Genomic DNA, 25,495 nt, shown 5'->3' with positions numbered 1-25,495 from the left:
AGTTATGGGCGGAGCAGGTGACGTAACGTTAGTAGCCAACAGTACAGAGTTGTTTTGTCCAGTGAGTGCGTGCGCGAGCTCTAATGTCATAGTAAGTACATGCGTCATTTTGTGACCTTTTTTGCTTTTTACATTAAACACAGGCTATTAAACAGGAATAAGCTTTTTGGTTTTGTAAATCAATTTGAAAATGTCTCTGAGTGCTTGTGTCGTAGTTGCGCAGTTTCAAGTAACTTAACGTAGCCTAACTTTGTATCGACGTTAGCAGGGCAAAAATTTCAGGTAACGTTAGATTTGTTATTTGTTGTTATATTTTTATGTTTAGTACACTTTTATGTTTGCTATGCAATTCTAAAAAGATGTTCCTCGTCTTAACTGTGTTTGAAACAAGTTTTTCCACAGACTCACAGAGCAGAACATGTTTATGCATGTTTTTCTTTAGCGGCATGTGGTGGAAATACGTTTATTTGTGGAGTAATATTTTAACTTTCACCTCATGGATAAGTCAGCATAAAATGGGAAACTTCACGCTGGGTCATTTGGTGGTTTCCGCTGATTATTCGCCTCATCCTGCGTCTGTCACGACAGCACACACACTTGCTGAGAATAAACTAACACAAGCCACACAGATGCACACTGTGAAGCCTGCATCTAAGACATTATAATGCTGTATAGATATGGTAACCAAGGAGGATACGTTGCATATCTATTCAGAATACTAGGTTTTAATGTAGCCTACCTACGTCTATGCACACTAACGTAACTATACTTATTGCATCATTTTGAATATAGTGCATTAAACACACAATCATCGTTATATTGCACGTGTTAATGTGTGTTAGGTTAAATCACAGACCAATTCTCCACAGGTGCAGTCATGAACATAAGTAAAGTTTAAATGTCAGAAACAATAATGTACTGTGTTACAGTTAAAATGTATAATGGAGTGCAATGTCTATTCTATGTCATTAGGAAAACCTTTAGAATGCTTTATAAATACAAGCTTCACAGAAAATATTTGCATGTTTTTCCCTCCCATCTGATAGTATAAGTAGGCCTACACAGTCTGTCAGGATAAAAAAAGGTATTGACTTTCACTTATATTTTCTCTCTCTCTCTATATATATACACACAGAGTATATAAAATGAGTGAGGATGTGTATGAGGTCCCTGAGGGGACAGAGTATCGGTATCTAGTGCAGGACGAAGAGGAGGAACAGATCAGGTTCGTCCGTCGCCACTACGTCAGTCCATTCCGGGCAGTGTCACGCAGATGCATGTTCCTCATCGGCTGTGCCGTGGTCAGTCTCCTCTCTCTCGCGGGATACTTGGCTTATGTGGCGAAGACACTTCCTCCAGGGGTGGCAGAGGTGAAGACGGACTGCGGTTGGCTGCGTGGGCGCTGGGAAGGCGGAGCGTACTCTTTTAAGGGCATCCCGTACGCTGTGCCGCCAGTGGGTGAACGTCGTTGGCAACCTCCGGCGGATCTAGTGGAGGCGGGAAAGTGTTGGCATGGCATGTACGATGCTACTCGATTCCGCAGCATCTGTGCACAGGTGCAACCCCTCCGGAAAGATGGGCAGGTCATGGGACAGGAGGACTGTCTGCATCTCAGCGTGTGGACTCCGAGTCTAGAGCCCTCAAAACCCCTGCCCGTGATGGTGTGGATCCACGGAGGATACCTCCACATGCTGAGCGGCCAGGAGAGAGGCTACTCCCCCACTGAAGAGCTGGCGGCCCGCACGCAGACGGTGTACGTCAGTCTGAATTACAGACTCAATGCTTTCGGCTTCATGGCCCTGGAGGTGCTCAGAGAAGGCTCTCCCACCAACTCCTCAGGTAAGGCCTCCTCAGGTCCCTGTCCAGTTCACTTATGACTGCTGTCCATCTCGGACACTTTAATTCAATAAACTACTGACAACATATCTTTCAAATTTCAAGTAAAAATATTGTCATTTAGAGCATTTATTTGCAAAAAATGACAACTGGTCAACATAACAAAAAACATTCCATGTTTTTAAACCTTGAATAATGGAAAGAAAACAAGTTTATATGAATTTTTAAAAAATGTTTAGACATCAATATGTTGTGGAAAACCACAGATTTACAATCTCAGTTTTCATGCGTCTTGGCATGTTCTCTACCAGTCTTTCACATTGATGTTGAGTGACTTTATGCCACTCCCGGCACTAAGATTCAAGCAGCTCAGCTTTGTCTGATGTGCTTGTGAATTTGTGTACTTCCTCTTGATCACATGCCAGAGGTTTTCAATGGGGTTCAAGTCTGGAGATTGGGCAAGCCATGACAGGGTCTTGACCTTTATTGGCCTGGCTGTGTGGCATAGAGCATTGTCCTGCGAGAAAACCCAATCTTTGTAATTGGGGAACATTGTCAGAGCAGAAGAAAGCTATTTTTCTTAATGGACTAACCTTGTACTGTACGTGACTTGAGTCATGCGTCCTTCAAAAAGACGGATCTGTTTGATTCCAGCCTTCCTGAAGGACCCCCAGATCATCACAAATCCTCCACCAGATTTCACAGAGGGTACGAGAGACTGTGGGTTGTAGGCTTCTCTAGGTCTCTGTCTAGGTGTTGAGCAAAGCTAAAAAAACTGGACTCATCAGAGAACATCAGAATCAGGCACATCTGTCTTTGTGAAGGACGCCACGTACAAGGTTACCCTGGGTAATGTAGTTTTTCATCACAAATTCAACTTTTAAACACGATTATTAAAAAAAAAAGTTTGAATAACATGGGCTGATTGCGTCAACAAAAGCATATAACATCGATTAACAACATCAGATCTCACAGTAGGTCTGTCTTTAAAGATTTATAAGTTATTTTTGAAAATCTGTTTCCTTATGGACTCTGTTAGCTCTCTTCTTGTCACTACAGCATATTAAAATTCATCAAATGTCATCTAGCAGTTTTTTTCTGTTTGCTGTCAAAGGGAATTATGGCTTCATGGACCAGATCCAAGCACTTCAGTGGGTCCAACAGAATATCCATAACTTCGGTGGGGATGCAGGGAGAGTTACCATATTTGGTCAAAGCTCAGGTACAACATACAATGTATGACCCCTAAAAGTATTTGGACACTTAAAATTGTCTTTGCATAATCCTGTACCCTTTACTTTTTGAGAATGTGTTATGATAAGGACAACATGTTTCTAAAATTAAATAAGTTTGTAACATATTTCCTATATTATAATACTTATTTGTTTTTCCTCTTTAAGCTTTTATATATTTTACTTTAAAATATTATCTGGAAAATATTTACTTTCTAATAAGTTAAAAGTACATATTTTTTACACTGACCCAAAGGTTTACACTGATCTAAATTTGTATTTATTTCTAAATGTTAAATGTGCTGTCAATAGAATAAAGCCAGCAATCATGATCTAAAACTCAATCCCAACCAAAAAGAATTAAACCTTAAAATCAAATTCGGTAAATGTGTTAAAAACTACTATGTTGAATGTATTTAATTATAGCTTAAGTTGAAATGGGTGGGTGATTTGATCAAAATCACGATATGAGTTAGGGTTGCATAATGTATCGTTTTAGCAATGATATTGCGATGTGCCACACTGAAGGATGTGCGATATCAAGTATAGGGATTGTAGTTGATCCGTGATCCCTAAGGACCAGGCCCCATGGTCCGAAACGCGCATGATTTGTAGATTAAAGGGATAGTTCACCCAAATTAAAATTCTGTCATCATTTACTCACCCTCAAATTGTTCCAAACCTGTATAAATATCTTTGTTATGCTGAACACAAAGAAAGATATTATGAAGAATGTTTGTAACTAAGCAGATCTCAGGCCCCATTGACTTCCATAGTCGTTGAAAAATACTCTTAAGATTTCAAGTACATTACTAGTGCACATTCAATATAATTAAGTGTACTTCTTTTTCACAAGGGTTAGCTTTATAGATGTATAATAAGTATCTCTCTCACTGTGTGATCATGAGGAGGAACTTCGGTTTGGACTTTGATGATGTCTCCACTAGCCAAAGGACTCTTTCATCGTGCGATTGACATGAGCGGCTCGTATGTGTATAATGCTTCCCTGGAGTCAGCAGAAAAAGACAACTTGGAATTCCTGAGGAGAACTGGCTGCAAGGACGCCATCTGCCTGAGAGGACTACGCATCGCTCAAGTCCTTCAGGTGAGAAATTAATGGCCGAGCTTGTAACCTTCCACAGCAGAATCATGGCTGACTAACAACAGCCTCAACCTGTTGGCTTCTTCATCCGTGAACTCTCTTTAATAAATCATCAAAACTCAACTTGCTGCCAGAACTCACCGAACGCTCAATGAATTCCCAATGAACATCAGAGGAAGGGGTTTAATTTTTCTAAATGGTAGTAATATATCAGAAATGGACCTGTGGTTGAATTAATGTCAGTGATTTGTATCTGACTCAGGCAATCCCATGGCAGAAGTACCCATCATGGGCAGCCGATGACTTAGTCGATCTTCCAGTCAAAGGTATATTTGTTGGTCCAGTTGCAGTTGTTGACGGCCATGTTCTCAAAGCTCCTCCGTTTGAGACCTGGGAGAAAGGGGGAGCCTATAATGATGTCCCATTTGTGGTTGGAACAACTGAACAGGAGACTGATTTTAGGTAACCTGCCTTGTTTGATTTTCAGTTATAAGTTGTAAAATGAAAATACTGTCAGGAATGAGCGCCATTCAGAATTGAGCCGAATTTAGGTTCAAAGAAATGTAGAAATCTTTTAATTGTAATTTGTAACTATTCATTACAATTCATTATACAATTCCCATAAACGTTATTTCGACTGGAGAATTTACAGCAACGTCAGATGATGTTTATAATCACTGTTTGAAATGCCACTTATAGAAATTTGTATTTAAATTATTATTTAGTTATTATTATTTTATTAGAATTATAGAAAATCTATATAAAAAAAAAAATAGAATATATATATATATACATATTAGTTTTTTTATTGAAAGAATTTATAGATTTTTTATACATATAATAAAAATAAAACTTGTAATTATTAATGTTTTGTTGTGAAAAATATGTTCGAATAATGAAATTTCTCTAATGCAATTCAGTAAATTTCTCTTCCTATCATTCCTAGTTAAATTCTGGTTCAAACCGGTGGGGAGTATTTTACCCAACCATAGAAATTACATTGTGAACATGGCATCATATATCATATATTTTCTAGTGCTGTCAAATTGATTAATCGAGAGTAATTGGATCTAACATAAAAGTTTGTTTACATAATATATATATATGTGTGTGTATATATATATATATATAAATATTATTAATTATATATATTTACACACAAATATGCAGTATACTGCGTATGTGTATAAATATGTGTGTGTATATACAGCATACACACACACAGACATATATATACAATATATCTAAATGTAATAATATATATAATATATATACACACACATTATGTAAACACAAACTTTTATTTCAGATGCGATTCATCACAAATAATCGATTTGACAGCACTAATATATCATGCTCTATACATCATTCTCCAGTCCTCCATATGATAACATCTCTACATGGACATGGGGGGACTATCGGTGGATTGTGACAAGTAAGTCGCTCATAAGAGACATTTTAAAAAGAACATTATGAGTGAGAGTCTTTATATAAGTGGATGTGTTTTTCCTCACCACGTCTCTGTTGATTCCTTCATGCAGACAAACTGAGCCCTTTCGGAAAGAACCTGAGCGATCAGGCGCTGAGTCTGTATGATAGTTCAGCACCGTGTCCGACCTCTGACCGCTGTCCAGAGAGACTCTTCACCACCATGGTCTCGGACATGAAGGCCACATGCCCCAGGAACGACCTGGCTAAGAGAGCTGCAGGTTCAAATGAATTTTTCATTTCGCAATTAAAGGGAATTGAGCTTTATCAGCACTCTGTATATTTTATAATTTGTGAGCTCCAATAAATATTTCATGGTAAGTGGCCATGTAATAAGCACGATAGCGTACAGTCTTAATTGCAAAATATACTCCTTCAGGATGACACAAGACCCCTCTGCCACTGACTGTACATTATCCTTAACTATGTCTTTCTTATTTTTTTATGATGTCACATGTATTCCAGGCGCTTTAAAGAGCCCAGTGTACCGTTATCTGGTGACTTACACTCCATCAAAACAGGCAAACGCCTCCAGCTGGCTTCCCTTCCCCAGTCGCTTTGCCTTTCATCTTCTAGACAGCTTGGCCTTCTTCAGGGGTCTTGAAATGGTGCTAGGGACCCTGTCACCAGCTGATATTAACTTCCAGGAAATGATCACCAAGTACTTTGTACATTTTGCCAAAGAAGGTAAGCTTATTGTGAGAGTTCCCATAAGAAAAGCACAACACTATAGTAAATCTAACCTGCTTGATTCTTCAACTATTCTTCAACGATTCTTGAGACATACAGTACACTACTATTTAAATGTTTGGAGTTAGTGCAATGTGTTTTTATTTTATTTTATTTTTAAGAAAATAAATTATGGATGCAACCATAGTATTTATTTTGGGGGGGGGGGGGGGGGTGGGTACTCTGCATTCGGGCGGCCAATTACCAAGATCTGAGCCCTGGACAGCACTCCAAATACGTTTACCAATTTAATCTATCCGACTTATTTGTAAGTGTGAACTCGTGTACTCTTCCAGCAGCCCTAGAGGTTTACCGAGGAAGTTCAAGAGCAGGTTTTTCCTGATCATTTTTGCTTTGATTCAAATCGATGTTTATTCGTTACAAAGCAAGCTGGTTTGGTTTGATACATAAAACACTTTGACTAAAAAAGTAAAGAAATTGGGCAACTGCATATACAGCAACCCAAGTCCGATTCCCGGATCGATGTCGTTTGTCGATCCCGTTCCTCTCTGCACCCTGTGCTTTTCTGTCTGATCTCTACACTGTCCTATCCAATAATGCCAAGAAAAAGGCCAAAAATATCATTTTAAACAAATGGAGCAATGTCAAGAGAGCCCGAGCACCAATGGTGCTAAGCTGGCGAAAATTATGGTGAAAATTACCAATGGTGCTAAGCTTGTGAAAATTACCAATGGTGCTAAGCTTGTGAAAATTACCAATGGTGCTAAGCTTGTGAAAATTACCAATGATGCTAAACTCGTGAAAATTACCAATGGTGCTAAGCTTGTGAAAATTACCAATTGTGCTAAGCTCGTGAAAATTACCAATGGTGCTAAGCTTGTGAAAATTAGGCAGTCGATGTTGTGCTCTGACAAAGAACTTTTTTTTGTGTGTGTGAATAATGTGATCAAATCTTACCCATAACGTTCCAAACCTCTTCATAACGTCACAGGTAGGATGCCGGAGGAGTGGCCGGAGTTCCCCTCAAGCGTCGCCCTGTTGGACAAGAACATTTCTTTCGTGCTAAACTACTCCAGAGAGAGGTGTGACCTGTGGGAGCAGAACGACTTCTACTCGTACGCCTGGATCAACTGAGCCTCATCTTCATCACTGCTTGTATCGATCCATCCACTGCACTGACACGAGCAACGCTTTATTGTGAGATCATACAGTATTGACACATAAGACTCTGCAGAGTATGGGGTAAATATTGTGCACAGTTGTTTGACCTCCAGGAAAATAGGTGTTTCCATATGAAAGCAAAATCACAGAGATCTCTTCAATGTCTCAATTTCTTTCTCCTATAGAGCAACGATATTAAATCAAACTCAAATGGAGTCTTTCTAATGGGGAAAATGTCCTAGAAAGATCTCAGACTGTGATCAAATTTGCCTACAAAGTTAGAGACCACAATATGAATTTAAACATTTCTAATCAAATATTTCCAAGCCCAAATTATGGGCTATTTTATAGCTGTTTTTTCTTACTGTATGTCTACGTGTCTTTTTTTTATTTTGGGACAAACATCTAAGACAAAGATGATTGGGATAAAAGGGCATCCATCCATCCATCCATCCATCCATCCACCACTCCACTAAGCTGTGAATAGAATTTGCGAATCCGAAGGCTGTTTTAAGCCATCAATCCCCATTATTCAGGTTTTTTCTTTGTTTGTTTGTTACACTAATCGGCTCTATTCATATATTTACAGAATATAGCCAGTCTGCTTTCAAACCTGTTATTCTTTGGTTGTGTGACTAAGTAAATCCAAAGCTTTGACATGGATGAGTAGCCAGCGACACAATGAGGGCCTAGAAAGGGATTTAATGCGGCTCTCTGATCGCCCTCTTTTAATTTAACTTCTATGCAAATAAGACTTACGGTTACATTGATCTTTCGTTTGTTTGTAGATGCTGTAGAACCCCGCTATCGATGCAATTACAGAGTGTGACATTTATGTGTGTTTTTGTACCAGTGATCAAAGGGTCTTTGACCACTCCTGAACAGACTTTGGAGTCAGGAAGATCACACCACCTGGAGCACTATCAAACTAAATCTGATCCAGGAACAGTTTTGTTTTATAATACAAACCCATTTGCCTTGCATGGCTGAATGAATGGAGAGGTCATAGGTCGCCATCCCCTGTACAACAGGATGAAAGATGTCCGCTGAATGGGAGCACATGAAAGCCCTGACCCATAAACAGACTTTTCTTTAACCCTATAAAGCCTGACATATGAAATAATAGTCTGAAAATAGTTTTTAAAGGTACACTATTGTAGCGGTTACAAAACAAAACTGCAAGTTTGCAGAAAAACATTGTTTTGGTTTTATAGCCCATATGATATAGGAGAAAATGAAGCCCACCTCAAGGAGGAAAAAACACCTAATTTTATTCAGAGGCCCAAACTGAGAAAAAATATGCAATTTGCTGCTTTTTATATGGCCAAAAAGTAAGATGAAATTCTGATAGCTAATAATGTAAATCAATGAGATCTTTATAACAGTTAAACAGACAACTTAAATGAAATGCATTAACATATCAGTTTTTACTCTATATTTCCTATAATGCTTTTGCGATCAAAGCTCTGCAGTTTTTATTGTGGTGGGCAAAACACATGATGATTTGGATGTACAAAATAACATTCTTCCAGAGATTGTTGTATCATATTTGGTGCATTTTAACATGATTCTAAAAATGATTATGTATGATCAAGTAAACCTAAGTTGCTTCAATCCAGTAAGTGTTCATCCTGAAATATTACTAACAATATAAAATTTAGTATGGTTGCTTTAAAATCAGTAAAAAAAAAAAAATCCAGCGAAAAGACATGTAACAACCTAAAGGTGGACGTTTTTACAATCATACTCTCGCTAAAAAAAATATAAACTGTCAATCAGATTAAAGAAGACAAGCAGTAGATTGTGTACTTAATTTTTTTAGCAAAGTTTTCATGTAATGCATTAAAAATGTGCATATCAAATAATACAGTAGGCTTTAATATGGTTAACGTCAGCCATGCCATTAAAGGGTTAACACCTACTCTACTTTGTACTCTGTCGGAATGAACTACTATATTAATACCACTCTTGTTGGTTTTGCACTTGACCTGTAATCCTTATGTCATAAAATGATTGTGTTGACTAAATCAGTCTTAAACAACTGTTGTGGGGGATTTCATTCTTTATTCACATAATTATCAACAGGCCACAATAAAAAGCTTTTATTCCAGGCGGTCGTTGGATTGTTGTTCTTTATTTTCAAATTTAGCAGACAAATGCCATTCACCAGCTCCCAGTTTGGCATAAACCCAAAAGAAGAGGAAAGAAAGGCTGTAATGCATGTACTAGAAAAGACGACATCACTTCAATGGGTGAATTTGAAATAAAAAACGATTTTGTCAGCTGTCATTTTCTCATCTAAACTGAGAGAGTCTTATTAAATTGTTGATTAAATCACATCACTGTAAACCTCCTCAGTCGGCTTGGTTTCTTGAGCAGTTTATCTGTAAATACGACGAGTGAATGCTGGAAATCTGACTCATTGTCCAGCACCAGTGTCTACGGCTTATGCTGGCATGCAAAACAAACACGGTTCAGAATAAAATTATCTGTCCTGAAACTCAAACTCCCAGGTATCACTCACACATCCACAAAAAAACCTCAAGAACTCGTCCTTGACATGCAAGGACATATTGCACAATATTACAGTTATTTTATCACTTAAATCACTCAAACTTTCTCATAATTACTAACAATGTCAAATTATGATAACGCATCAATTTTAGAGTTTGTATTTAGGAAATGGGTTCAATTTATAAATATACCATATGGGGTTCCCTTTCCTTGTTTACTGAATGCACTGAGGTCTTCTGAGAACGTTAAAATGCAAAAAAGAAAGCCATTAGAACATATTAGCACTATAAGTTCAGTTATACATTTAATTCCAGACAGAACACTTTCAAAATCCATAACTATTTGAAATCAAAGACCAGTACATGGCATAGAAAACAGGACTGTTATTTCAAACAGAAAGCACTGCGACTCTGAAAACAGACTTTACACTCTGTCAAGCGCTTCTGTTGTTATCTGAAAATAAAACAAGTCTTCAAAAAAAAAAAAATTTAAAATACTGTCAGCAAGAGTCTACAGTGGTCTGGGGAGAGAGTGGGAGTTCCCAGGTCTTCGTCTTTCTCTCTCGCTCCCTCTCTCTCTCTGATGTGTGTTCATGTAGGAAAGGCAGACCAGATCCAATCAGCAGTGAGGTGTGTCCTGTTTGATGCAACTTCCACTTCAGTCTAATACAGTCCTTTCAGTAAGATCCGTAGCGATCCTGAAACGTGTTCGGAGAGAGTTAATACAGCTGACGTAGAAGTGTTAAATTAGAATTGGTGGGGTATCGTCAAGACTGAAATATAAAGCAAATGTGTACATTCACCTGAATGGTGTTCATAACCCCATTAGCCAGCACTGCCATCTTTCCTGCCACAGTCTTCACACCCTGCTTGAACTGGGCGATGTCTGGACCAGAGGGAAGCACGTTATCGAATCCTGATGAGCCTACAGCGACAACACACACACACACAGACTGAGCGTCGCAGTCAAAGTCTTGGTTACACACTATACTATGGCGAGATGGAGAGGGATGCGTTTACCAGAGGAACGCACACTGCCGTCACCAAACAGGTCAGCAGAGCTGATGGAGGTACTTCCAGCCATGCCCTCGAGACGAGTCTTTGCTTCATACTAGTGGAGACATCACATATTTAACTCAAGAAAGAATATTGAGACTTTTTTCATTGTATATCACACATTTTTAAATACAAAAATAATTGACATAAAATTGTACAACGCATTGACATAAAATTGACTTTTGGTACCTCACGATTCCTGATTTAGAATCAAATTTCAATTCGATATGTGCATAGACATTTACTGTTTTGTATTATTTTTCTTACTTGACTGCAGTAGACAGTTTAGCAGTTTTAAAAATAAAACCCTGTTTAGTCTTCACTGTGTGAATTAAATATCAATTGATGCACATTAAAGATAAAAAGTGATTAAGTCAAAAGCAGTGAGTTTTTTTTAATTAACATTAATGAAACGGATGGCAACAGTTTATGAGGCGGCTGTCCCTTTAAGAATGAACGCACGGATCTGTTACACATCCGATTTTCTCCCATTTGTTTTCGTTCGCATAGGACACAATAGACTCGGTTTACATTGAACACTCCACAGTCCACACAATCGTGTGTGTAGCTGTGAAAGAGAACTGAATTCGAGACAGCATGCGAGAAGCGTCATCTGTGCGCGCTTCGGCTGTGAGTCCGTCAGGACGAGCACCGCATTAAGTCCTTGATCGCAGCTTTTTGTGATTAACGTTAATCATTTTAAGTAACTTTAGTACTGCAAAGTTTAAGAAGTGTAACACTTTAGAAAATCGATTTTTGAAATTTGTGAATCGATGCAAATCGGAAGATAGAATCAAGATTGATATATGAATCGATTTTTTTCCCACACCCCTATAAAATTGTGCAATATATTTTAACACACAATAACATTATCCTTAGATTACAGTAAATAAACACCTAAACACCAAAGTTTTACCAATGATGTCCAGTTAGTGTCAAAATTAACTCGATGTACCGAAGGTCTAGTGGGCTCATGGTACCTCTGGGTTGCTCTCGCGGCCGAAGAACATGTCCGATGAGATGGCTTTAGCATTAGCAAACTTCTCTCGTGCTTCGCTAGACTCCGCGGCGGGCACAGACACCTCAGGCTTCCGTCGGCTGGGCAACCTGACATGCATCGTGTCACCAGTCATGAAAGCGGCCACAGATCAAATCACTGACTACTGGATCAGTACGTTATTAAGACAGACCAACCTTTCTCCGATTGGCTGGATGCTTGAGATGGTGACCTCACTGTCTTTAGGTTCATCCTTCTCCAGAGCCCAGGAGGAGAATGATGATCCTCCATCATTGTCCCACCGTGACCCAAAGCTGTCTCCTGATGTGAACGGGTTGTCCTTGTACCTGAGATCACAATAAATGATACGAATTACAAACACACACACACACACACACACAAATGGCGTCCGTCACAAACATACTTTGGCGGTCCCGAGGCAAAGCCAGGCTCATCAAACATGTCCAGCTTGGAGCGAGAGGAGGATTTGACTCCCACCGGAGTCTCCTGCTCGATCACTTGCATCTCGGACATCACGGAATGAGACACGGCACTGCAGAAAAACATCACATTAACAAAACTAATCTACACGCATCAGGCTGTTCTGGGTTATTAATCTGCTGTAGACGGTGATGTCATGCTTGAGGGGAGTGATGTAATTAATGTGACAGTGGTTTAATGGAGGTTTCCGCTGTGTCTTTACCTCCTGTTCCCGAATCCCATGCCCAGTCTCTCCGCCTGTTGCTTCTTCTTCCCTTCTAGGTTCTGCAGTTTCTTCTCCTCTATCTTCCTGTCAATCTCCAGCTCTTTGTAGGCCAGTCGCATCGATGCCACCCTGTGAGATAAGGGGGAAAAAATGCTAAAGCTATAGCTCTGATCGCACTGTTAGAAGAGGCATGAGAATTCAATAGTTTAAAGAGAGAATCTTTAAAATCTTTAAAGGTGAAGCATGTAACATGTTATGTTCAAATACATTCTATTAACCCTGTTTATTGTTCATTGACCGCTTCAATACTATACAGCTCCACCATACACTTATTCAGAAAGATACAATATGTACCAGATTATATTGTATACTTTGATGATCCAGTACAGCCTCAAACAGAAACGTGCCCGGTGCAGATACACTGGACGGGTTTATGATGAACGAAACGCTCACGTTTGCTCTAGACTTAGCCGACTCTGTTGCTTACTCATGACACATCTAAAACAGCTAAAAGTATTGATAAAATGTTTGACCTTTTCTTGGAAGTAGCCTACTTTTGAAGGGTTGAGAGATGACTTGATTGCTATTTTTATGTACACTTATGTTTTTATATACTGTTGTCTATTGATGTTTTTACTGGAAAGCGCCTTGTGCACCTTTTGGCTGTTGTAAGGCGCTCTACAAATTAAATTTGATTGATTGATTGATTGATGACTTTACTAGCACCGTAAGAGCTGGACATGATGTTTGAGTTGGGTGGAAGGTGTGACGCTTTTAAAGTGTGTATGCAAGGCTGTTTGAACTAATGCTTTATTTTTTGTAATTCCACTAGTGAACTACATTCTTTACCTTTAAAGAATGATTTAAAAATAAAGTTTTCCAGCATCTGCAAACATGTCCAACAGTCCTAATCAGTCAGATTTTGAATTACTCACATGGACTCTTCAGCTTGTTTCTTGGCTTCCACGACCTGTTCCTCTCTCATTTTCTCTGCCACCTGGGCTTGTTTCTCCACCTCAGAGAAGCTCTTGCTGCTCACCTTCTGGGCACCAAGACCCTTTTTAACGCCAAGCTAAAAACCAAAGGAAGACATTTTTTCAAATGACCACCTACAAAGATAACCATGAGCTCTGAGATTAAATGACAGTATACACTTCTGCAGATAGTTTACATTTGACAAAAAAACATATATGATTTATCCATGCACATTTCTTATTAATTCACAGGTCTTCATAATATTTAATAAAATAACTTCCCCTCCTTCTAGTAGTGACATCATCCCTGATGACATGTTTACAGGCGCGAGGATGGGACAACCTGTCACTCACAAAATCGACCAATAGAAAACCACAACCACCCAATCAATTACCGATGGACAAATTCAAGTCCTGCCCAACATTTTTTTTTCTTCGAGAAGCTGTTTCCCTCTGATATGTGTGACAATATAGTGGAGAAAAGACTAACAGCATAAGAGCAGTACCAAAAAATACTATGATAAAACTAAATTAAAAAATCACAAAAAATAGAGACTTCTGACATTAGAGTACCACAATGCTTTAAAAAATAAAATAAAAATCTCATTCTCAATGACAAATACACAATTATGCTTCAATGATAATCCTTAAAAGTAAAATATATTATCCTATTTGATTTCAAGATGAAATATGATCTGGACAAGTTGACAGGTTAATGCTTTTAATGCTTAAAACACTTTACTGAGAAAGAAGAAGAAAAAAAGGTCTGACCGACTGAATGGGGAAAAACAAACATTACATTGGTCTAACTATTATTAGAAGAATTAACATTCACGGTGTATTCACACCTGCCTTGTTTGGTTCGATTGAATCGAACTCTAGTTCGTTTACCCCCTTGGTGCGGACTTTTTGGGCAGGTGTGATTGTGAATACAGCAATCGAACTCGGGTGCGGACCAAACAACCGAACCGAGACCCAGCTGAAGAGGTGGTCTCGGTACGGATCCAAACGAACTCTGGTACGGTTCATTTACGGTGTGAACATGAACCGACCCAATTGCAAGAAAGCAATGCACATTTGAGTTAACAGGAAAACTTTGACAGCCTACTACATTCCATTCCGGTGCGCTGTCTGGCCACTCGACACTGTTGCGCATCTTTTTGCGCGTGGTGTGTGCATCATTGGAATGGAATGAATGAATGAGTGACAGGGCTCTCAAGTGTCACGCATTGAGCGTGACAGTCACTCATTTCGGTCTTTTGTCACGCTCTCCCGCCACACATTGTATTTCTCACACTGAAAAAACTATTTGTAATATATTTAATATGCCGCAGCGCCCAAAACTCTGGCCGCACCGCTCTCACTGTGGAACTGGCAGGAAGCTCGTCTCCTCTGGTTTTGTTAGCCAATCAGAAAATAGCACTATTGTATCTGGGTAAGATTTAACGCAACAACCAATGACACCGAGTCTGCACGACATTTTGGTTCACTTGCAAAAAGAGCAGTGTGAAAGCGAACCGTACCAAAAAAAAAAAATTATTATTATTTGGTCCGGACCAAAGCAAGTGAACTATCAGACTTTCCTGGTGTGAATACACCCTCAGATTCTGCCATTACTTGCACGTGTCTGCATTGACTTTTGATTTTCTTCTTTAGCTTGAGGCAGAACCACAGTTCCAGATTCTGTACAAGTCTGACACCTACTGACAAAAACTGAACACTGCAAGATCAGGAAACAATTCCCTGAATAGGAAGTGCCCGAGAGCACTGAATGTTCACCTACCCCTTTCTTTGCAGTGGCTGGCTTCTTCTTTCCAATGATGGAGGATTTTATTTCTGAAAACGGAAAGTATAGTCAGAGAAAAATTTATTCCAGATTATTCCAGAGAACACAACTTAAAGATAAGGATCATTAGTGCATGGTGATAGAGGCCACGGCCAATAAATGACCTGAGAAATATCATGCCGGCAAAGCCTGAGGAAAGGCAAGAGGTCACACTTGCACACAAATCAATTAGATTATCATAGCAAGAGTGTATTGAAAGTGTACATGTGAACATTCATGCTGTATTCATTTTGCAAAGTGTACCAATGAGCTACAAAAATAAATAGAAAATTGGGGTGACTGGAAGCTTTGTACTAAGACGAATGCTGAAAATGGTCTTAAAGTTTAGACCCACTGCATCCTGATCAACAATGAAATAATTCTCATTCTCGCTCTAATCTCATTCCGAGCATTAAATCAATCCAGACCGGAAGTATACATCAGAAATACCACAACATAAGCTCTGTGTCCAGAATGGAATGTGTCTGTGAGCTCTTTATGGGATCAGAAAACCCTACACCTTTTGTGTCAGTGAGTGACTTTACACACTGGCTACACATGGCTTCACTTGTGTTAAATTGCAGAAATTAGATTAACAAAAAATAATACTAATAATTTGGGAATGTGTCAAGAAATTAATAAGATTAAAAGGTGGCATCAATAATTAAGGCCATGTGTCCACCAAAGCATATTTTCCTAAGGACAGGGTATATTTGAAATGTTTTAATGGAGAGCCACATATTTAAAAATGGCAGCATGACGATGCAGTGAGGCAGCTGCGCACTTAGTGTTTTATTATGGTCGCTGAGAGTTGAAAAATGTTCAACTTTGGGTAAAATGCAGAACTCATCCCTGTCATGTTTTACTCAGCCGTCCAATCACAGGGGAAGAGGGGCGGGACAAATACCACACTGACCAATTGTCACATCCTGCTTCTACAATGACAACAACAAGCACAACAATGGCACAATGGAGGAGAAATTAATACTGCTGGTCTCAGAATATACATAGTATATATTCAGAAGCTAACTATCTGTGAAATCTAGCGACACTTCCACGGATATTGCGTATAACCGAAACCAAGGCGCCTCAACTGAAAAAAATGCTGTGCAACCAAATTGTACAAAATCTCACAAATCGCCCACAGCTAGGTGTTTTCAGAAGAGTTCCTGTCGTTTTCAGCCAGCTAAAAAACACTTGAGGACAATTTTTTGGACAAAAAGCGGTCCAGTGACAATTTGCCGCACCTTCGGAATACGAATTGACAAATACGTTGAGAATAATAATAGTTTTATAGCATGCAAGTTAGTTCTGCTTTTACATTCAATTACTAGGGACATCTCTATCTGCCAATTTTTCTAGTTGACTCCTTAAGGCAGGGTAGGTGATTTGCTTCCAAAAATTTTTTTTGTTATTCTGCGTGAAAGTCTCTTCACATTTCTATAGCAATCCCTATGTCAAGTGGTCTAAATGCATCATCTGTGGAAGGCGTAGGACCATAAAATGTTAGTCCAATCATATATCTCATTCCGAGGGCTACGACAGGATGTCCTACCTGCCTGTCAACTAGGGATGGGCATTCGATTAAATTTTCTTAGTCGATCGTCGGGAGAATTAACGATCGACTATCGATTAATCATTAATATTTTTATATTCAAATTCATTATTTATTTTTATATTATATACTTTTTATAAATTAAAAATGCAATGAAAATACAAAAATACAGCGGGTTTTTCCTCGATTGGATCTTTATTACAAGATGATCAACTTGTGGCAGTAAAACTGGACGTTCGGTTAGGCTAAACTTGAAGATATATGCGCTGCGGTGCTCGAAAGCAACTGAACCTGCAGCTGCGAGTTTGCGTTCTTAAACAGAGACCCTCGTTTGTTCCAAAATAATAAATAATAAAAAAAATCATGTTAAACAATAACTTAACCAAAAACATAATAATACTTAGATCTGACAGGTTTTGTCAAAATGTAACTCAGAACTATCCAAGAACGGAGTCGAGAAAGAGAGAGAGAAAGATTAGCCTACCTACTGTAACAATCAATTCGGCTAGGCTACTTAACAAAGCCTCATAAAAAATAACTAGTAACTCACATACAACTTCTACACCAGTCTACTGATTTTTGTTGAGAAAGATAAGCATGTTGATGACATGATCTGAGGTCAGACGCGACCGCAACCTGACCGTCAAGCCTTTACACTTTCGCCTGGCTCTGCAGCGCGAGTCTCCACAGACTGCGCGCGCACCTCCCCAAACAGACGAGGCGTTTATACTCGACGCGCTCGCCTGTGAAACACCGAATACCGCAATGACGTCATTTTTGCCGCGCTCACCTTCGCGCTCGTGCGGACGCATCGAGTGTAAACAAGGCTTCAGTCCAGCCGCTGAAAACACCCGCTCTGAGGGGGCTGACGTTGCCGGGATGCACAGGTACCTCCGCGCTAACTTGACCAGCCCGGGGAACACGTTCACTTTCCACTCACACTACGCAACGCAGCAGCATTAGTTTAATGATAATCGATAACAAATTAACGTGATCGACGAAATTCTTAATGATCAATAATCGATCGTCGATTAATCATGCCCATCCCTACTGTCAACGTATGTTTTTACATACCATTGCGCACTCTGTTCGTACAGACATCATACGTCATCAGCGCGCTTCATGCTATGCAGAGTTAGACAGACGTCAGTCACTGAACACCGCAACCGAAACAGCCTAACAGTCTTTTACAGTTCCTTCTGAACCAAAACTACGAGCTTATGCAGCGTACACAATATAACTACTGTAATTTGAAAGAGTTGGAAACCTGTAACGTTATACTCGGTTGTTCGTGACTCAAATTTATGCATTTCAATGGCAACACCATCAACGGCGAAACGAACCTGCAGCAGTCAGGTGGTACAGGTCAGTGTTTATGTTCATTACTATTGTAATTGTAAGTGCTTTGAGACATGAGGTAGTTTAACGCCGTCTCTCGTGAGGCGTTTGTTTGTTCCCTACTGAATGAGTTCATGTGTTTAGGAGGAGGTGTGGTTTTGAAGACACTCTGAAAAGAGGGTGGGATCTTATGCTTTCAAAGCTAGCTAACTATTGCTAGCCTCTCCGAAAATCGCCTACCCTGCATTTAAAATGATCAATTCCAAGCAATGTTCAAGGTACAAGTGAAGCCCAAAGTTTACTTCAGGCTTTATGTGTCCACTAAGGTATATTTACAGCGCATGTGACGTCATTTTTTTTCCATCATCACAGTACGCTGAATGAGAGCAGACATATTTTACTATATATCCTTGAATTACATTTGCACTAATTAGGGGGATTAACAGGCCGCAGTCAAAAAATAAATGACAACAATAACAAGTGGATGGCAACAATAGACGGTTGAAAAATCCTTTGGGCTTTAAGCTCGATCAACAGCATTTGTTTCATAATGTTGATTAGCACTGAATATCTCAATTTTAAATAAAATAAATTAAATCCCAGCCAACAATTGTCAGTGCAATATATACACTGTCCCTGATGACACCCTGAATAGATTTGAAGCAGTAAGATTTTTATTTTTATAAGCAGTAAAGACAATTTTTAAATACGAGCAGCTTTGCAGTTAATATATATCAAAGAGGAAGGGGTGGAGCCAAAGCGGCACACACACTCGAAGTGTCAGTCAAGCGCAGAACCATGCTGCTACTTTCTGATCAGCCAATAGGCATTTCAAAATCATTTAAATCACCTTCAGGAGTTTGACACTCTTCAGACGCCAATCTCATTGAGTTCTCAATCTCTACATTAACAGAACAGACAGGACAGCAGGCTCTGAATTCATTTGCAATAAATGTCGCAGAACTACATTTACTGGCTTGCTATTACACATAGATATGATTTTAAAAAGACTTAAGCACATACAGTCATGAGTTTGTCATTATAATGTTTATAAAATATGGTGTTTTAGTACCATAGCACTTTTTTGCTTTTCATTTCATTATTTGCTGTTGTCCATAAAAAGGTTGATATACAGGTCCCAAACAGGTCCTGGAGCTTGACTTGCTTATAGGATTCATTAATGTGTGGTGATATTATCTCAAAAAACACTTCAAAAATAATATGGGGAATTGGGTGGTGAAGGGAGAAAGACACACATGGGGATGTTCTGATGATAATGTACATTCAGCCAGAGCACTAACACACACACACACACACACACGCGCGCGCAAACACTCACCTATTGTGGCTTTAGGACTAGTGCTCAGTCCTTCAATGCTCGGACCCTCTTCAGGCACTGGATCACATGGACAAGAAATGTTTACATGTAAAAAGTAATGACAATGATGTATAAATGCATTAATAGTGTGTAATGAGCTACACTCACAAGTGCTGGTAGTCTCTGAACTCTTCGGACTGCTCTGCTCCAGTTGAGGGCTAACAGTTACAGCTCCGTTCAGATCTGTTAGGGATGGGGACGCCATGTCCCAACTGTTGGCAGACTACAGGTAAGAAAACACAATTATTAAATATTACAAATCAAGTCATGATAATAATGGATCTGCATGAGCACAATCTTAAAGACAGAGCAAAACTTTTAACACTATTTTCAGTCATTCACAATAACAGAATAAGGAATTTAAAAGATCTTTTCACTCACAAAATGCAATTACTGATTACATATTTTAGACAACCAGAAAAACTTTTAATTAAAATATTTCATTTATTTTCTTGACTCTCACAATTATAATTAACAAAATTCCATATTTTCAGGTTTCCAAGACAGAGGGAATCCGGTTTCTGGCGTGCACACACTTACACACACACAAAATGGGAAAGAAGTCAAACAACCAAAAAAACAAACAAACAGGTAAACTGGTCCCTCCTGATGCACTGTTCAGCTAAATGTTTAGTAAAAATTTTCAAAAATAAATACAAATAAAAGTGTTCCTTAAGAGCTAAGCATTTACAAGTCAAAATGCACAATTCTATACCTGAATCCAATATGCGACAAGAATGTAGAACGAGTATGACCTTCTACTTCCACCAATATTCGGATGTGTGCATACGATGGACACTTTACTATCCCATAAGGCCACGGGGGAGAGGATTTATGAATGGCAGTGAAGTGACGTAACTGACGCTGGAAGGTCACGTGATAATGACATCATGGCGAATGTGGTACGTCTGGATTACATTCACACTACACATTATACTATATAAAACATACTTTAATGGTCGCAAAGACAAACTTTATTCAAAATAAGTACCTACTCAAGAGAGTGTGTGATTTCAGATGCAGCCTGTGTGTCCTACCTGTGTGAGCTCATCGAAGAAGTCAGTCTCTCTCTTCTCTACAGGTGATGGCTGAGCACAGCCTGAGCTGTCAATCCACAGCTGAAAAAATGAGAAAATAAAGGAGGTCAGAAAGCAGAATAAAAGTTCTGAATGCAGCTCACTGTGCTTTCACAACAAGTGAGTCTGGGAAGATAAAGTTTGAGTCTGCTGAAACGTGGAGTTTGTTCAGTGACTCAAGTTCAAAGTTTATTCAATATCACAAGCACCACAGCTGCATATATATATAAAAAGTGAAATCCAAATATCTTTTTGCTTTACATAACTAAACAGCAACATATAACTATTAATTTATGTAAAGTTTAAAAAATCATAATATTCCCAAAAAAAAATATTTTTAGAATATGTGGTTAGCAATTATTATTAGGTTGCAAATCTGTTATTATAGATTCAAAGTAAGTGTGTGTGTGTGTGTGTGTGTGTGTGTGTGTGTGTTGGGGTATTAATCATTAAGTCATTAAATAAACAATGCATAATTGGAATAAACTTGTTCATGAAGAAAATGCTTGACATTTGTTGCTGACAACAAAATGCATGCATTCAATCAATCAAACTCATCCATGAAAAATAATATACAAGCCAGACTACGTTAAATAAGTTCACTGAACTGATCTGGACAACAACATAACTTTTTGCAGAACTGCTTTAGATAAAATGAACTAATTTAATAATCGGTGATCTTTACCAACACTGAACTGACTTCAGCTGAAATGCACCATTTCCCTGTTATCACTGTAAAGCTGCTTTGAAACAATCTGTATTGTGTCTTGACTTGCAACAGAGACAAAACATGGTTTGTGATAATAACAATATGTAATTCTGTGAACTATTGCCATGTAGAACCCAAACATTCAGGCTACTTATAAAAACATGCCTGTTGTAATATCAATAAAGTTTATTTCAATAAATTTCGATTTTGTTTCATTTCTGTTACTTTTATTAAAGAACGATTTCATTTAGTATAGTGTTGGGTTTGCCATAAAATGTCTTATGTAAAATCTGGGTCTTGAAGCTAAGCTGGATGGCAGGCCCTGCCTTTAGAGCATGTTAACAGCATGACAGTACAACATCTTTTAATAATGAATGCTGACAACGAGAGCCCAACCGATATATCGGCGAGCCGATATTATCGGCCGATATCTGGCATTTTCATAACTATCGGTATCGGCATTTATAATGGCCGATAAATGAATATGAAAAAAAAGCGGCGTGCGGTGATTCATGTAAGGGTGGCGCTGCCAATAAAGCACATAAAAGCTGTCACAATGAACTGGCAAAAGCAATGATATGAATACATCAAATATAGCAAGAAGACATTTTAACTGTTTATTAATAACAAGTGTTTTCAGTCATTGTGGGCTGCAAAGATGAAGTGCGCGATCTTTGAACACCTCAGAGAGAAATGTACATTTCAGAAGGATTAGGCCTACATAAGCAGAGAGCAGATTGTCTTTCGTTTTGATTTGTTCTGTTTAAAAGTAGACATTTCAATAGATATATTTCTCAGGTCTATACGCTGAGTTTCGGTTCATTTATGAGACGAGTTGGTTCACTCACCGGCGCCTCCGTTTCGAGATTAGCTATTGTCTGTTATATTTACTTCTTATTTATTAAATCCAGGCATTTGGTTGATGAAACATTGATTAAAATTAAGATATAATTAATACAAAACGAAATTGACTTTAATGAAAGGCTTTCTGCTTTCTGTTCGAGGTCTATGTGAAAGTTTTAAAGCACTTTAGTGCCGCTTGCGGAGCTTGTCACGTCCGTTTTTTCCTCATAAATGCGAAAAATTAAATAAAATGAATATTATATGTTCTGTTGAGAGCCAACCCTTCTTCATTCAGTGGGTAGTAGACTATTACTTTTGATTTGCGCAGTGTAATTCACTGAATTGATTTCTCTGCTGCCAGCCTCTGTCACGTATTGTGTGAGCTTGTGACTATTGCAAGCGCGCAGCTGAGAAGCCCTGATTATATTGTCTGCTATATTTACTTCTTATTTATTAAATCCAGGCAATTGATTGATTAAACATTGATTAAAATGCGTGGCGCGAGCGACAAATCTCCGACAGTAAACGGATGGCCCATTCTGCTCTGGAACGGGTGCTTTTCCGGGTTTCGGGTAAACAGCGGTACTGTACCAGTAATAACGACCGTGTCCGGTGTGTAGACACAGTGTTAAAGCTCATTCTGCCTGATAACGCTACGTTACAACATCAAGCAATATTCCAATAATTTATATAATTATAACACTTTATATAGGGCCATTTTGCATTAAGAGTAGCCTAGTTTCACATTTAGTAGGTACATTTTGCTTACTAATTTAAAATAGTATAAAAGACTGTACATTATATAATTAAAAACGTTTTCATTATGATATTATAAATTTTACTTTAGTAAAAAGATCTGAGTTATTCCTCGACTTGTAGAGATTAGAGGAATTAAGACTAAAAATAGAAGATTATGTCAGTGACAATTTTGATATATTTATTGATACAAGTTGTTTTATATAACGTGACTAAATTAAAAGACAAAGTCGTTAGTGAAGATTATGCAACAGTATTTAGAATATAATATAACATGCAATGCAAACTAGTTTGGTTACAGTTCAAATGTATCATTCTCATTCTATCATTCCCCCTGCCTCCATTACATAACTTTGTCACACAAGTGTTTGATCATCATATTTGAGTGATCATTGCAAAACATTTATATATTTATTCTGTTTAAATACTGTGTATTCTATATACAGTACCCATCAAAAGTTTGTACACACCAATAGGAAAGTGTGTCCAAACTTTTGACTGGTACTGTACTATAATACACTTAAATAATATTGCTACTGTACACATAAATAATATCGGCCGATATATCGGTATCGGCCCCCAAAAATCCATATCGGTTGGGCTCTACTGACAACAAACCCAAGGAGCATAGTTCACTTTTCTTGGCAGTGATAACGCTGGAACAGAATGAGGTTTGTATCCTCACCTCAGTGCCATACTTGGAGAGCGCAGCATTGGCAAGCTGTCGAATCTTCTCTCTGTACATCAGAGCCGCACGACTGTTATACTTCGCATTGGTGTCATTGGTGGTACAGCCATGTTGGCGGAAAAACCCCATCTGTGAAGTATATAGAGTGTACAGTATTGGCTCATGCAAAGTTTTAAAGGAAGAACTGATGCAATGCATGATATAGGGTAGGAATAAGAAGAACTAACCGCATTAGCATTTCCTCCAACCTGCATACATCTCAGCTGAAACCAGCTCCAGTTGTTATCCAGCTCAGTGGATCTGAAAAGACAATACCCCTCAACTCTTGCCTTGTAATTTAACAAATGAATGTAACATTGTGGAACACCACGGATGACTAAAAACTTTAACAGACATTTGCATGACAGCATAATATAATTAAATAGAAAGACAATAGAGAGTCATACCAACCTGATAAAGCTCAAGTGTACTCCCAAAGAGCGATGGATCCCAGAACAGTCAATGCACAGAAATACTCCATATGGAATACTGGCCCAGCTTGGGTTCTTAGCGGAGCAGTCAAAGCAGGCCTAAACACAAAACATATAAATAAAAAAAACGTTTCATAAATACACCTCTGTAAACAAATGTTTGAAATGACTTAAAGACTGCAGACAGACAGAAAGAAAAGAGTTCCAACATATGGTTCACAAACCATATGTTCAGAAAAACTCAGTAATGTGTACATTAAATCGAGAATATGAAAGAAATGTACAAACACTTCACCAAAACGTTTTCATTTTAAGTCAATAACATACATTATGTATATCTAAATCGTACAACAATTCACGAGTCCATGTCCCAATATACAGATTTTACCATATGAATGAGTTTGATTCATCTTTGGGAAAGTACAGACAGAAATTTTGAGGCACATTGTAACAGGATGAGTCATTTTCCATCGCCACTGCGTCATTCTCACAAAAACAGATACAGCAGGTAAACCTCCAATCATCTGCTTTCTTTTTAAAACAGCTGATTTAGTAATAATAGCTCGTTAATACGAAGCAATTAGTGTTTGATAGTTTAGTACTGGTCTGTTTTTGAGATGTGATGCTGATAGTAAACATATATGTGTTAGACGGCACCCAGGCCCCATCAGCACCGGCTTAGCGACTAACAAATGACACGTAATCTCATATGAAACACACATAAGGATGTCTCTGAATAAGTTATAACGGTAATGAAAACAGTCACATGTAGGTTTTAATAAGACCTCGCTTGTTACCTTGTTTGTAGGTATAGAGCGCAAACGTTTAAAAATGGTTAGAATTTCTGTCTTGTTCGGTTCCGACGCCATCTTGCCAACTGAGCAGAGGGAAAACAGAAACCAGACATTAAAAGACCAGGCGGAAGTGATGTTTCTGAAAAATAAAGGTCCATTGGAGCATCAGTATATTAGTAAAAATTTACTTTTAGACTTACGCACCTAGTTTTTTTTATTAAAAATCTATAAATAAAATATTAAATGTATTTAATTACAAAAATCTGAGTTTTTTTTATTTAATATGAGAAAAAATTAAGAGTGCAACT

The 25,495-nt window shown here is 38.4% G+C and overlaps 2 protein-coding genes across 4 annotated transcripts; one reads left to right on the top strand and one right to left on the bottom strand.

Moving 5' to 3' along the window:
• LOC143757327 (para-nitrobenzyl esterase) lies at nucleotides 1–9,619 on the top strand. 2 transcript variants are annotated; one of them, XM_077248382.1, is made up of 9 exons: nucleotides 1–91; nucleotides 1,136–1,839; nucleotides 2,951–3,058; nucleotides 3,977–4,173; nucleotides 4,433–4,632; nucleotides 5,547–5,605; nucleotides 5,712–5,879; nucleotides 6,124–6,345; nucleotides 7,340–9,619. In XM_077248382.1, the coding sequence occupies exons 2-9, from the start codon at nucleotides 1,146–1,148 to the stop codon at nucleotides 7,480–7,482; spliced, it is 1,791 nt and encodes a 596-aa protein (XP_077104497.1). In that variant the 5' UTR covers nucleotides 1–91; nucleotides 1,136–1,145; the 3' UTR covers nucleotides 7,483–9,619. The 2 variants fall into 2 exon arrangements, with proteins under 2 accessions (XP_077104497.1, XP_077104498.1); XM_077248383.1 differs by having other exon boundaries at nucleotides 23–282.
• On the bottom strand, nucleotides 9,554–25,322 carry arfgap2 (ADP-ribosylation factor GTPase activating protein 2). Of its 2 annotated transcripts, XM_077248386.1 has the most exons (17): nucleotides 25,191–25,313; nucleotides 24,374–24,492; nucleotides 24,151–24,223; nucleotides 23,921–24,052; nucleotides 20,889–20,969; nucleotides 19,960–20,074; nucleotides 19,813–19,869; nucleotides 19,324–19,374; nucleotides 15,539–15,591; nucleotides 13,717–13,853; nucleotides 12,779–12,910; nucleotides 12,500–12,628; nucleotides 12,273–12,422; nucleotides 12,059–12,185; nucleotides 11,043–11,133; nucleotides 10,826–10,947; nucleotides 9,554–10,720 (listed from the first exon to the last, which is right to left on the bottom strand). In XM_077248386.1, exons 1-17 carry the CDS (start codon nucleotides 25,260–25,262, stop codon nucleotides 10,700–10,702), a joined length of 1,662 nt encoding a protein of 553 aa, XP_077104501.1. In that variant the 5' UTR covers nucleotides 25,263–25,313; the 3' UTR covers nucleotides 9,554–10,699. The 2 variants fall into 2 exon arrangements, with proteins under 2 accessions (XP_077104501.1, XP_077104502.1); XM_077248387.1 differs by lacking the exon at nucleotides 19,324–19,374 and having other exon boundaries at nucleotides 25,191–25,322.
• Between the last annotated feature and the right edge of the window lie 173 nt (nucleotides 25,323–25,495).

This window comes from Siphateles boraxobius, unplaced genomic scaffold, assembly GCF_051911475.1.
Source record: "Siphateles boraxobius isolate OS27281-9 unplaced genomic scaffold, OSU_SipBor_1 30, whole genome shotgun sequence".
NCBI classification, from domain to species: domain Eukaryota; kingdom Metazoa; phylum Chordata; class Actinopteri; order Cypriniformes; family Leuciscidae; genus Siphateles; species Siphateles boraxobius.
This window is presented reverse-complemented; position numbering and strand designations above follow the sequence as displayed.